We start from the raw sequence: 13,073 nt of genomic DNA, 5'->3' as shown, positions 1-13,073 counted from the left end.
CCAAAAGAACTTACTTCGAATCTGTTTTTTTATTTCCTTAGCAGGGTCCAGCCAATTCTGAAAAGGAAATGACAGTTTGAATTTGAACCGGAGAAGAATAAAAACAACTTGATGATGATCACGTTCTAAGCGTATTTCAAAATGCATGGTTACTGGCTGGCCCTCCAAGCTGGGTCCTTCCCCGACAGCTGGTGCTCTTCAGCAGGCCCTGTGAGGGCCCAGGCACGAACCTAATGAGAGAATGTGTGTGTGCATGCACAATTCATGCGTGACAAAATTCCTTTCTTTTACAACACTACCTTCAAAGATTCCAGCTAGTACAGCAACAGAGGAGAAAAAAAAAATAGTGGAATTCAATGTTCAAAGAAGTTACTAGAATGAATTAAAGATACATAATGTCCGGGGTGCCTGGGTGGCTCAGTGGGTTAAGCCTCTGCCTCCGGCTCAGGTCATGATCTCAGGGTCCTGGGACTGAGCCCCATATCAGGCTCTCTGCTCAGCAGGGAGCCTGCTTCCCCCACCCCATCCCCCTGCTTGCTTCTCTGCTTACTTGTGATCTTTGTCAAATAAGTAAATAAAATCTTAAAACAAAACAAAACAAAACAAAACAAAAAAACATAATGTCCACTGATGTCCTGGCCATTCAGGCCCACAATGTGATTTCCATGGCTATAGATTCTTAGGCACTTGCCTAACACCTGCTTGAAATTTATTATTTTCCTCATCAGAAAACTCAGATGCTCAATAACGAAGTTAGACACTGTTCAGTGAATTGGGTAGGCATTAAGTATGATTCATTGCACAACATCAAAACAAATAACATCTATGAGCAAAATTTCTTTGACTTGGTTCCTCACAAGAACACAAAGGAACAATTTCCTCTTCTTCATTTTTCAGGTAGTAGTGGGAATTAGTGAGGCAAAGCCCCGAGCAGACTGCATTACTCAGGTGTAAGCGTCTATAGAAGTATTAAATTAAACATTAAATACCTGCTGAATACATTAGATAAGGCTCCAGTCAGCAAACGACCCATGTCATATTTCGATTTTTAAGAATATGGAAGCATACTAAGATGAATTAGGAACAGGACAGCAGTCAGGGAACATGTTTTCTATGTAAGAGTCAACGTATTTGATTTTCATGGGCTCAAATTCACTGAAATACATCATCCCAAAAAAGTACCATATAAAATGCTTTCCTAGAACCATAAATAACTCATGTGAAAAACGGAATTTCTCTTTCCAGAATATTCAAGATTAAAGGTAATCATCAATAATATCTTTCATAAAGAAATAAGGCAATTAGCAGCATTTAGGGACTGAAAGGAGTAAACAGAGGAGTGGAAAAGGATACACCGACTTAGTTTTCCTTCCCTTTCTTACAGTAACGAGCAGTTCGAGACATACGTTTTATATTGCTTTTAATCACTCACCTTCTGGTTTTCAGCATCTCGATACGTAAGCCCAAAATAGTCTTTTTCTAGCAAATTCAGATGTTCACATACTTTATCAAACAGCACCTGGCCTCTGGAGCGTTTCTGTGGAAAACAAAGCAAAACAAATCAACACACATAAAGTTCTCTCAATTACCACGGATAAAAGTGGGTAAAATTTAACATATGGCTTGCTACAGCTTATGTGACGCCCACGTGTGATCACTATGTTCTCTTTAACTAATGAAAAGGTTCAATGAAGTGGGTTGTCACCCACAAAACCGGGTCTCTACAACCAACAGACAAAACCAAAACTCACCCGTGCCACTAAGGACAGTAACCCATGGATGATTTTCTAAATTTTTTATTTTTAAAGATTTTATTTATTTATTTGAGAGAAAGAGAGAGCAAGAACACAAGCGGGAGGAGCAGCAGAGGGAGAGGGAGAAGCAGGCTCCCCACCGAGCAAGGAGCCCATTGCAGAATTGGATTGCAGGACCCTGGGATCATAACCTGAGTAGAAAGCAGATGTGTAACAACTGAGCCACCCACGGGGCCCGAGTGGATGATTTCTAAACAGAAGTAGCTGGGGAAATGATGTGGGGCTTGGAAGTCTGAAACATCTTGTGAAATATAAAAATCTTGAGAGTCAAAGAATATAAAGGACCAACGTGAAAGCCATGTTTCAGAATGTCCTAACTCAGTCCTGACGCAATCAGATTTGGAGTCTGGGAATAATCAAGCCTATTCCTTATCTTAGGCAGACTTACCTTGAAGACTTTCTAGTTGAACCCTTACTTAGAAATTCCGTTACCTTCATTAGTTTATTATTGTGGGTTTTTGTGTGTGTGTCACAAATTTCAGTTTTTCATTAGTGTTCTACTTTCTCTTAATTTCTTTTTGAGAAATCCTTCCTATTAGACATAAAATGTTAAGTTTAAAGATTTTAGTTATTATTTATAAATATGAGATATAGATATTTATGCTGCATTTTTTTAGCATGACGCTGTCACTTGCAGAAAGGAGAAAGGTAATCTTCTGAGGAATAAAAATCTACCAGCTTAGGCAAGGATGCGGAGAAAGGGGAACCCTCCTACACTGTTGGTGGGAATGCAAGCTGATGCAACCACTCTGGAAAACAGCACGGAGGTTCCTCAGAAAGTTGAAAATAGAGCTACACTACTACCCAGCAATTGCACTACTGGGTATTTACCCTAAAGATATAAATGTAGTGATCCAAAGGGGCACATGCCCCTGAATGTTTATAGCAGCAATGTCCACAGTAGCCAAACTACAGAAAGAACCTAGATTTCCATCAACAGATGAATGGATAAAGAAGATGTGGTATACATATACAATGGAATACAATGCAGCCAACAAAAGAAATGAAATCTTGCCATTTGCGACAACATGGATGGAACTAGAGGGTATTATGCTTAGCTAAATAAGTCAATCGGAGAAAGACAACTATCATATGATCTCCTTGATATGAGGAAGTGGAGATGCAACATGGGTGGTTTGGGGGTAGGAAAAGAATAAATGAAACAAGATGGGCTCGGGGGGGAGACAAACCATAAGAGACTCTTAATCTCAAAACAAACTGAGGGTTGCCGAGGGGAGGGAGTGGTGAGGTTATGGATATTGGGGAGGGTATGTGCTATGGGCAGTGCTGTGAAGTGTGTAAACCTGGCGATTCACAGACCTGTACCCCTGGGGCTAATAATACATTATATGTTTATAACAAAAAAAAATCTATCAGCTTAATTTACTGTGATACCCAGTATCACGTCTTCATGAAAACCTTCAAAGGTCTTTCAGCCTCACCTTGTTTCACCTTCACCTTCTTCAAGGCCAACCTGGCCTTGGAGACTGAGATGGATGAAATGGCAACAGGTTAAACTAAACCATGTTTTGTTTGTATCTTAACAACACTTCACACCTAATGCATTAAGCATATTTGCCTTTAAGATTTAATGTAATAACAATGAGAGATGTAAAAATTGATAGACAATGTGCATGCCAAAATAGTAAGTATTCAGAAACCTTTAAGTGCTATGTATTACTATGCAAATGTAATTATATTGGAAGTTAATTGCTCAGCCCCCTGAAGCATGACTATTTAGGAAAAAAGATAAATTTATGATAGAAAAGGAAAGCCTAAATTGTGGTTAGCTAAATAATCAATGATGTGTTTGTAAAAAGTTTAATAATGCATGAAAATAAATTACATATTAGCAAAACTACATAATAACATTGTTCAATGGATATGAATAAATGGTAGGACAATGAAGTGCTGCTCGCTGGTTTAAATCTTTTATTTATAAATAACAGCTTATCACATCTGAATAATGTTTAACAGATTATAAAGTTTTCATTAAAAAAAAAATGGCTCTTCCAATGGCTTCTACTGGTATTATCTTCAGTTGACAGATCAGAACACAGAGGTTCAGAGAAGTTCTATGAGAGTGGCAGTATTATATAATTGCCAGTGGTGGTTTTAGATTAACCTGGGTTTGAATCTTTCTGTTCTTTGCAGCTGTGTGAACCTGTTTTTCCCTCCATAAAATGGGTATGGTACTACTTCCTTCTTTGGAATGGATGACATTAACATAAAACAAAGTAAACCTGGGCCCAGTGGTGGCACATATCAAATATTCCATAAACATTAGCTATTGTAGCCCAAGTGACCAACAAGTAGCAGGATCCGTAATGTAGAACTTACCCTGTATGCACTTTTGCTCTTGGAGCAAATATACAACTCCTCATGGTGCCAATAAGTAGTTCAGTAGTAACAGATCCTGCTCTTTCTTTAGATGTTAATTACCTGCTTACTACCTAATTGCTTTAGCTAGACCACAATATTTATAGACACGTATGATACCCCCCTTCCATACACACACCAGCATCTGGCCCAAGTACTTTCTCAATGAGTAAAAGTAAAACAAAACAAATACAAATTCAAATAAATAAATTCTTCTCTACAGAGCCGCCTCTATTTTCTGACCCAGCAGCCCCTTGACTGTAGAATTATTTCTGAATATGCTGCAGGCTGCCTTGGGCATTGTTTTAATTAGCTGTCTTCTGGCTGCTGTGTTCTTGCCTTTGTCTAACAGGTGGCATGGATTAGCTCAAGCACAGACCACTATACTAACTAGATCTTACTTTTCCGGCTTCTCACAATTTGATTTCTACTGATTCGTAGCTCTCCCTTGGACAGACCAGATTTTTTTTCTTACGGAATATTTTATACCTATTTTGAACACCATCGTTCTTAAGGCAATTACGTAACGGTCCATTCTTCACAATGGAGTTTGTTTATTTGTTTCCCCCCACCCCAAGAACCAAGATAAGTAGTCAAGGCTCTACCATAGATGGTTATACGTAAATAGTAAGATTCCTACCAGCTAAATATCACAGCCACCAGCTAGGTCGTGACACTGGAAAAGCCTTTTCAATTACTTGGGTCTTCATTTTCTCACCCTGGAGTGAGGATGTAAGATTCTATGGAGCAAGGCTGTCATGGGCTTCAGGCTATGATTGGGTCCCCTGTGTCATGGCAAAATTACAAATGATTACAAAGCTCTCTCTCATGGAGCCTGGCTGTGGCTTCGGCATCCTTTCGCATACCAGATGAGAAAGAATGCCAGTGGTTGGAGCTGGACTGATCTTCCAGCCCTAGGTAGCATCACTCCTAACTCTCCTAAACCCCTGATTCTTCTAACTCAGATTATTATTATTCTGCACACCATTCAACTTTTCAAGGCTAGTATTTCTACTTATTGACATCCGTGAATGTTTAGGTAACGACATTGAACATATTTGACTAAAGCTCAACAATTAGACTGAACTTAACGAATTTACATTAAATATTTGGTTGCTGAAGACATATCAGATCTAAGTACTTTACTGTCATTGGCTTGTTTATATATAGCCACAGTGAGTCAAGAATTGAGTAAACAATGTTGACAAAGGTTTTTCTAAATTAACAGATCATTTACCTAACTAGAGAAGATAATAGTTTTTAGTCTTGTTTGCGGTTTCATGAGTTAAGTCATGTCTCTGACTCAACGACATTCACAGTTCATGTATACCATTCACTATCAATCCCTGAACATCCAGAAAAGTCAATTTTGAATTCCTAGAGTAATGAACTAATGGCAGACTGCATTCTTTCTGTCCTCTTTTCTCCACTAAAAAACTGGGTTTCTGTTTCTGATAAAGTAAATGGAGATATTACAGCCCAGCAGTCAAAGACTTTAAATATCTAAAGAAGGGTAAATCCCCAAGCAATATGAACAACTTTCCTTCTTAACTATTTTAATTTAAAAATTTGCCATTTTGACTCATAAAGTGTTGAATGTTAGAAGTGTGTCAAAAGAGAAACACTTAAAGAGAATCAAAGGACAAGCCACAGAATGGGACAATATATTTGCAAAGACATATCTGATAAAGGAATGGTACCCAAAACACACAAAGAACTCTTAAATTCAATAATAAGAAAACAACCAAACTACAAACTGTGCAAAAGATCTAAACAGTTACTTCACAGAAGACATACAGGTGTCACAGGACTCTGGGATCATGACCTGAGCTGAAGGCAATCGTTTAACCAACTGAGCCACTCAGGTGTCCAGACAGCCTAGCAGTTACTTACAGAACTAAACATATTCTTTCTTTCTTTTTTTAAGTAGAGCAAAGACTTTATTTATTTTATTATTATTTTTTTAAAGATTTTATTTATTTATTTGACAGACAGAAATCACAAGTAGGCAGAGAGGCAGGCAGAGAGATAGAGGGGGAAGCAGGCTCCCCGCTGAGCAGAGAGCCCGATGTGGGGCTCGATCCCAGGACCCTGAGATCATGACCTGAGCTGAAGGCAGAGGCTTTAACCCACTGAGCCACCCAGGCGCCCGAAAACTAAACATATTCTTACCATATGATCCAGCCATCATACTCCTTGGTAATTACACAAAGGAGGTGAAAATTTATGTATAAACAGAAACCTACACGTAGATACTTTTAGCAGCTTTATTCAACACTGCCAAAACTTGGAAGCAACTAAGATGTCCCTCAGTAGGTGAATGGATAAACAAGCTGTGTTATAATACAGACAATGGGATATTATTCAGCACTAAAAAGAAACAAACTATAAGGCCATGAGGAGACATGGAGGAACCTCAAAGACCTACTACTAAGTGAAAGACGACACTCTGAAAAGGCTGTAGGTATGATTCCAGCTATAAGACATTTTGGAAAAGTCAAAACAATGGAGAAAGTAAAAAGATTAGCAGTTTCCAGGGATTAGGGAAGAGAGAGAGGCAAGTAGGTGAAGCACGAAAGATTGTCAGGGCAACAAACTATCCTGAATGGTACTATATGGTGGATACATGTCGTCATACATTTGTCCAAACCCATGGAATGTACAAAGAGTGGACCTTAATTACACTATGGGCTCTAATGAATAATAACATCTCAACATCATTTCAGTAATTATAATAAATGCAGCAGATGGATATAAAATGTTGAAAATATGGAAGGGGGCAGGAGAAGGGAGTTTGAGGGGGTTATGTGAGAAGTCTCTACTTTCTGCTAAATTTTTCTGTAAACCTAAAACTGCTCAAAAAAGAGGATTACTTAATGTAAAATAAATACTTAATGTATTTTTTAATGTGTAATGTTTACTGTATAATTATCTTATATTTTAAATTGTTAATAATTTAGGGGCACCTGGGTGGCTCAGTGGGTTAAAGCCTCTGCCTTTGGCTCAGGTCATGATCCCAGGGTCCTGGGATCGAGCCCCACATGGGGCTCTCTGCTCTGCGGGGAGCCTGCTTCCTCCTCCCTCTCTGCCTGCCTCTCTGCCTACTTGTGATCTCTGTCAAATAAATAAAATATATTTTTTAAAATTGTTAATTTGTTAAAACTTTAAAAAGTTAAGAGTTAAGCTCCAAATGATTTTTACTAGGAGTAAATGAAAACTTCAAATTTTTATTGAATGTAAATATTTGAGAGAAATCAAAAACTTTAGTCGCAACACATACCAATGGTCAAAGTAAAATCATTCCGAAAAGGTGCCATGCCTTTCATCCTATGTCCCTACACACCAGGAACCCCTGCAAGCGAACCCACCATGATCTGGTACCAAGCAGAAGCTGGGTGACGCCATCAACGCGGTTGCTCAGGCTCAACATCACACAACTAGGGAATCTAAACTACGAGCAACAAGGTCATCAAACAGCTGAGGTTCAGAAGCTCTACTTGCTTTGGGCACTAAATTCAAGAGGATTCATCCATCCACCATCACCACTCACATACAGCAAACGAATTAAGCTCTTCTGTAGCATCAGGGAAACTTCCCACCAAGTCAAAGGTCAAGGTCATTCAGTATCGTCAACAGTACAGTCTGTAAAACCTTGCTTTTCAATGTACTGCTCATCAACCAGCATCACTTGGCAAGTCTGTAATAGTATTTGCTCATTTTGTTTGTCCGTTATAAGAGTAATTTTAAAATATTAATTTCTAGCACTTGAGTATGGGGGGTTTCAAACATATACCAAAGTGGAGAGGACGATATAACGAAGCTCTGCAAATGTGTCACCCAGTTTCAACAAATGCCTTCCGAGGACCACAACTTTGAGTCATTTAGAGTTCAACCCAATTCATCCTTCCCCTGGTTATTCTGAAGCATTTCAGCAAATAATTTTATCACTTTCTGTCTTAAGAATGGAACCCTACTTTTAAAAAAAAATGTGATCTCGGGGTGCCTGGGCAGCTCAGTTTTGAGTCGCCTGCCTGCCTCTGGGGGTTGGCTCAGGTCATGATCTCAGGGTCCTGAAATCGAGCCTGGCGGGGCTCCAAGCTCAGCAAAGAGTCTGCTTGTCCCTCTCCTTCCCCCTTTGCTCCTCCCCCCACTCTCTCTTTCTCTCTAATCTTTTTTAAAAATGTAATCTCAATACTTCTAAGCAAAATTAGCCGTCTTTATCATCAAAAATCTAATCAGCACAGATCCTCCTCCATTTACAGTGGGGTTGCATCCTATAAACTTGAGTATAACTTGAAAGTATCTTAAATTAAAAAAAGAAAAAGAATAGCTTAAGTTAAAAATATATATATATACCAAGTTAAAAATGCACTTAAGGGGTGCCTGGGTGGCTCAGTCATTAACCGTCTATCTTTGGCGTGGGTCATGATCCCAGGGTCTTGGGATCAAGCCCGACACTGGGCTCCCTGTTTGGTGGGAAGCCTGCTTCTCCCTCTCCCACTCCCCCAGCTGTGTTCCCTCTCTTGCTGTGTCTCTGTCAAATAAATAAATAAAATCTAAAAAATTAAAAAAAAATGCACTTAACACATCTAACCTAAGAAACATCATAGCTCAGCCTCACCTACCTTACATGTGCTCAGAACACTCCTATGAGCCTAGAGTTGGGCAAAATCAACTAACGCTAAGCCTATTCTATAATCCAGTATTGCATTATCTCAGATAGTTCTGCGAATAGCGTGCTTAAAGTGACAACCAGAATGGCTGCATGGACACAGACAGAATGGCTGTAAGTGTATCGGCTGTTTACCCTCATGCTGGCCCGGCTGCCTGGGAGCTGTCGCTGCTGCCTGTGCCCGGCATCATGGGCAAGTCACTAGCCTACGAGAAGATCCAGACTCAGAAACTAAAGTATGGATTCTCCTGACTGTGTGTCACTTTCTTTCCATCATGAAGTCAAAAAATTGTTAAGTTAAATATCACCATAAGTTACAGACTGTCTGTATTTTAATTTCCCCAATTGTTTAAAAGATTTTTGTTTCTTTTTCAGTTTGGGAAGTCCACGGCTGATGTATTCTCCAGCCTCCATCTGCAAGTTCTCCATTTATCTTCGTTTTATCCTTGAAATTAATTTAAGAGACCAGGTCAATTGTCTGCAGAGGTCTCTCAGTCTAGACCTTTCTGTCTGCGTCTCCATGGTATAATTTAATGTGTTCCTCCGTCTCCTGTATTTCCTGAAACCTGGAAGTCACATCTAGAAGCTTGATCCAATTCTGGTTTGACTGTTTTCCACTGGGCGATGCTGTGTAATTTCATCAGGAGGCATCAAACAACTCTTGCCCCTTTTTTTCGTGATACTGGCAGTCTCCGATGATCATTGCCCTAGATCCATTAATGTGAGGTTGTGAGATGAGCATATTTGAATCCTAATCATGCCTCCTGCCTTTACTACTTGGAGTGGTTTATGAGGAGACACTTCTTTTTGTCGCTAATACTTGTTGCCTAAATGCAGTTTGATGATGAAAGTCAAGATCAATGATCACTCCTTTTCTCCTTTGTCCAATGTTAAGATAGTAAGATCCTCCTTCCAGTATCATCCTTCCAAAGCCACCAACTAGAAATTTTGTTTTAGATGATCACTATGAACTCACGGATTTAAACAGGTTTGATGGGTTTCAATCCACTGCAGCCACTCCCCATTTTGATGCTCTGAATGTCCCCATCTGCTCTACTTTGCCTCGTGCTGGTCACGTGTCACTCATCTTCATGAGGCTTCTCCAGGGCCACGTCTTTAAAGCATTTCCTGTCCTCCCAACCTCATGTGATTTCTCGCTTTTTCTCTCTCCTCTGGGCATTATGGCATTATACAGCACAGAGGGCACTTGCCATACCCTGCTGTCTCTGTCTACATGTACCTTCAACCCTACTAACTATAAAGACAGTCCCTAGAGGCATCATGCTTCCTGTATGTTCCTTCTGTGGAGTTTCCTTTTGGTCAAATACCATTAAGAAATTAAAAAGATAACTTGAGGGTCGCCTGGGTGGTTCAGTTGGTTAAAGCAACTACCTTCAGCTCAGGTCATGATCCTGGAGTCCCAGGATGGAATCCCACATCAGGCTCACTGCTCATCAGAGTGTCTGCTTCTCCCTCCGACCCTCTCCCCTCTCATACACTCTCTCTCACTCTCTCAAGTAAATAAATAAATCTTTAAAAAAAATAAAAGTAACTTGATAAAACTCCATGAAAAATTTTTCTGACTAGCATATTATAACCAATGTCATAGGACCCTGCGAATATTTAAAAAACACCAATGCCCAGAAACTCATCTCATCAAACCAGAATTTCTGAAGCTGGGTCCAAGGCATTTACGTGTTTTCAGATGCCCAGGCGATTCACACAATCATCGCTGAAATGTTCACTTTAAGTTAAATTATTTTTATGACTTGAAACTCTTAATGTGAGGACTCTACAGCAATTTTTCTTTTTTTGAGAAAATGTGTAACCACCTCCAATTGAGCTTAGCCCCCAAGCAGTTTCATCTAGGCCTCCTGTATCAACAATCATAGCTGCATTATAATAAAATGTACATATATACACACATGATTAAAATCTAATCCAACACATTTTCTTAAGAAATATAAGTTCCCAAGAAACAAAAAAAAAAAAAAAAAGAAAAAAAGAAATGACAAACCAGCCAAATGCTGAAGTAAAATGATGCAAATGAGAAAAGATCGACCACAAAACCATTAAGAAAATTTGCATTTTAAAATGCATTTATACATTTTAAAATGCATAAAATATGCAAACTAGAAATGTTTGAGTTGTTTTTTTTTTTTTTTTAAAGATTTTATTTATTTGACAGAGAGAGATCATAAGTAGGCAGAGAGGCAGGCAGAGAGAGAGGAGGAAGCAGGCTCCCTGCCGAGCAGAGAGCCCGATGCGGGACCCGATCTCAGGACCCCGAGATCATGACCCAAGCCAAAGGCAGCGGCTCAACCCACTGAGCCACCCAGGCGCCCTGAGTTTTTCATTTTTTAAGGGATGGCATTTTCCTTTGTAGAGCTAAATATAGACTTTTACTTAAGAACTGCTGCATTACGAAAGAATAAGCCTAGACAGGTCGATAAAGATCTTGGTTTCCCCTTTTGCAATAGAACAGAGGCACTACTGGCTTCCCTAGCAGGTCAGGGTGGTGACTGGGAGGATCAAACACACAGCCCTGAGCTCTGGGCAGGCCAAGCGAGGAGCTCCTCACACATGACTTCAGGTGACCTGAAATGAGCATGGCAGTGATGCTCCCATCTCCAGAAGCCAGTTCTTAACCTGTGCTGGAGATCGCAGCACAGACTAGGTATCCGCAAGAGACTTAACAAGAGGACTTGGTTTGGGCTTCTGTCCCCCAAACCTGCGAACCAGCCCGAGGGACGCTCTCCTCCAGCAAAGGCGAAACGCTGAAATTAGAGAAAATTTGTGAAGTCAAATATGATCTCCTTGCTTGGGAAGATGGTTACAGTTATTCTCTCTCCGAAGCTGCACAATCATGAAGAAAATGAGGCAGATCAAGCAGCTTTGCCTGAGAACAGGAGCTCATCATCAGTCTCTCTTTCTCAGGAAGGAGACGGGGCCAAAACTGGCACCAGTGTGCGCGTATGTGCACTTTCAAGTCTCCTCAGAATTTATATATGCATTTCTTTAAACTACCACACTGAAAAACAGGGGTGGGGTTGGTGGTGGTGGTAATCCTCTTGTTATATTGGCTTAGGCTTAAAACTTGTGTTAATATAAAGGAAAATGTCTGCTAGTGAGAACTTTTAGGAAAACTGACACTTTTGTACCTCATTTTGGCTATTTTGAAGTTTGAAGGTGTGTCAGCGCTAGAAGTATTTATTCTTTCTGTCATACAAATGGACCACAGATTTTCTTTTGGAAATTAAATACTTCCATGTATTGTTATATGTTGTGAACTTGTATTTCTGCTCCCCGAAGACAGCAAACTGTCCATCTTTTTCAGTGCTCCTGATACATTGTTCCCCGATACAGCAGGCATTCAACATATGTGCCTGATAGGCACTAATGACATGAGTCTGAATAATCTTCCCTCACATTATCTTGGATTAAATCTTGAAGCAAAATGCCATCATTTTTTTGTGTGCGTGCTTCCTTCCCTAATTGCATTTTTCTGCACTGAATGCTTTTCTATTTCCCTTCCTCCCAAAGGTCAATCAGAATTCTCTTTATTTCTGATCGCATCACAACTTACCCGGCGTTCAGGACTGTCTGAAATGCTCAGCCAACTAGGCCAGATCGTGAGCCCAAACCAGACACCTGGACGCTATGTAAGTCAGCTTTTCCAGGGTTTTCCTTTTTCTCTTTTGGATTCTTGATAGAAAAACACTCCAATGCTGTCTGCCCTGAAGTTTAAGTGGAGAATGGATTTTTTTTTTTTTTTTTTTTTTTTTTTTTTTTTTTTAAATCCACACCTGGAAAATACCAAGTGGCTGTAGTCAATGCAGGAATAAAAGATTCCTGTGTGGTCAGTGACAACAGTCCATAAACCCTTTCCAGAGATCTGTGTGGCTGGGAAGGTCTAAGTAGAAAGCTATGGCAGCAGCTGCCTCATGTGTCTACTTCCTTTTTAGGCTTCTGGCTTACATGGACATTCAGTGCCCAGTTTGGTAATTAGTTCAGTATTATCCACACTGCCACTGCCCGAATCTATTCCTACAGGGGCAGGATTTAATGGGATCTTTCAGCCTTTGTACTGATCCCACATGTGATCCAGGCAGTGTCCTCAGAGAGAGCGGACATGAGAGGCAGACACAAAATTTCTTCGGTCCAGATGCTGCGTATGTTTCCAACCTTTCTTTAAATCCATGAGCAAT

General features: G+C 40.0%; 1 protein-coding gene across 31 annotated transcripts in view; it reads right to left on the bottom strand.

The window, feature by feature from the left end:
• Positions 1 to 13,073, bottom strand: part of EPB41L3 (erythrocyte membrane protein band 4.1 like 3) — a 147,933-nt gene that overhangs the window by 50,316 nt on the left and 84,544 nt on the right. For all 31 annotated transcript variants that reach the window (XM_004742745.3, XM_004742748.3, XM_004742746.3 and 28 more), the window contains 2 exons: positions 1,433 to 1,537; positions 15 to 57 (listed from right to left, as the gene is read on the bottom strand). In XM_004742745.3, the coding sequence (XP_004742802.1) occupies positions 15 to 57; positions 1,433 to 1,537 (148 nt within the window). The remainder of the gene's footprint in view (positions 1 to 14; positions 58 to 1,432; positions 1,538 to 13,073) is intronic.

The sequence above is a fragment of the Mustela putorius genome, unplaced genomic scaffold, assembly GCF_011764305.1.
Source record: "Mustela putorius furo isolate JIRA1106 unplaced genomic scaffold, ASM1176430v1.1 tig00003858_pilon_pilon_pilon, whole genome shotgun sequence".
NCBI lineage: Eukaryota > Metazoa > Chordata > Mammalia > Carnivora > Mustelidae > Mustela > Mustela putorius.
Note: the sequence above shows the minus strand (reverse complement) of the source record. Positions and strands in the feature narration are given on the sequence as shown.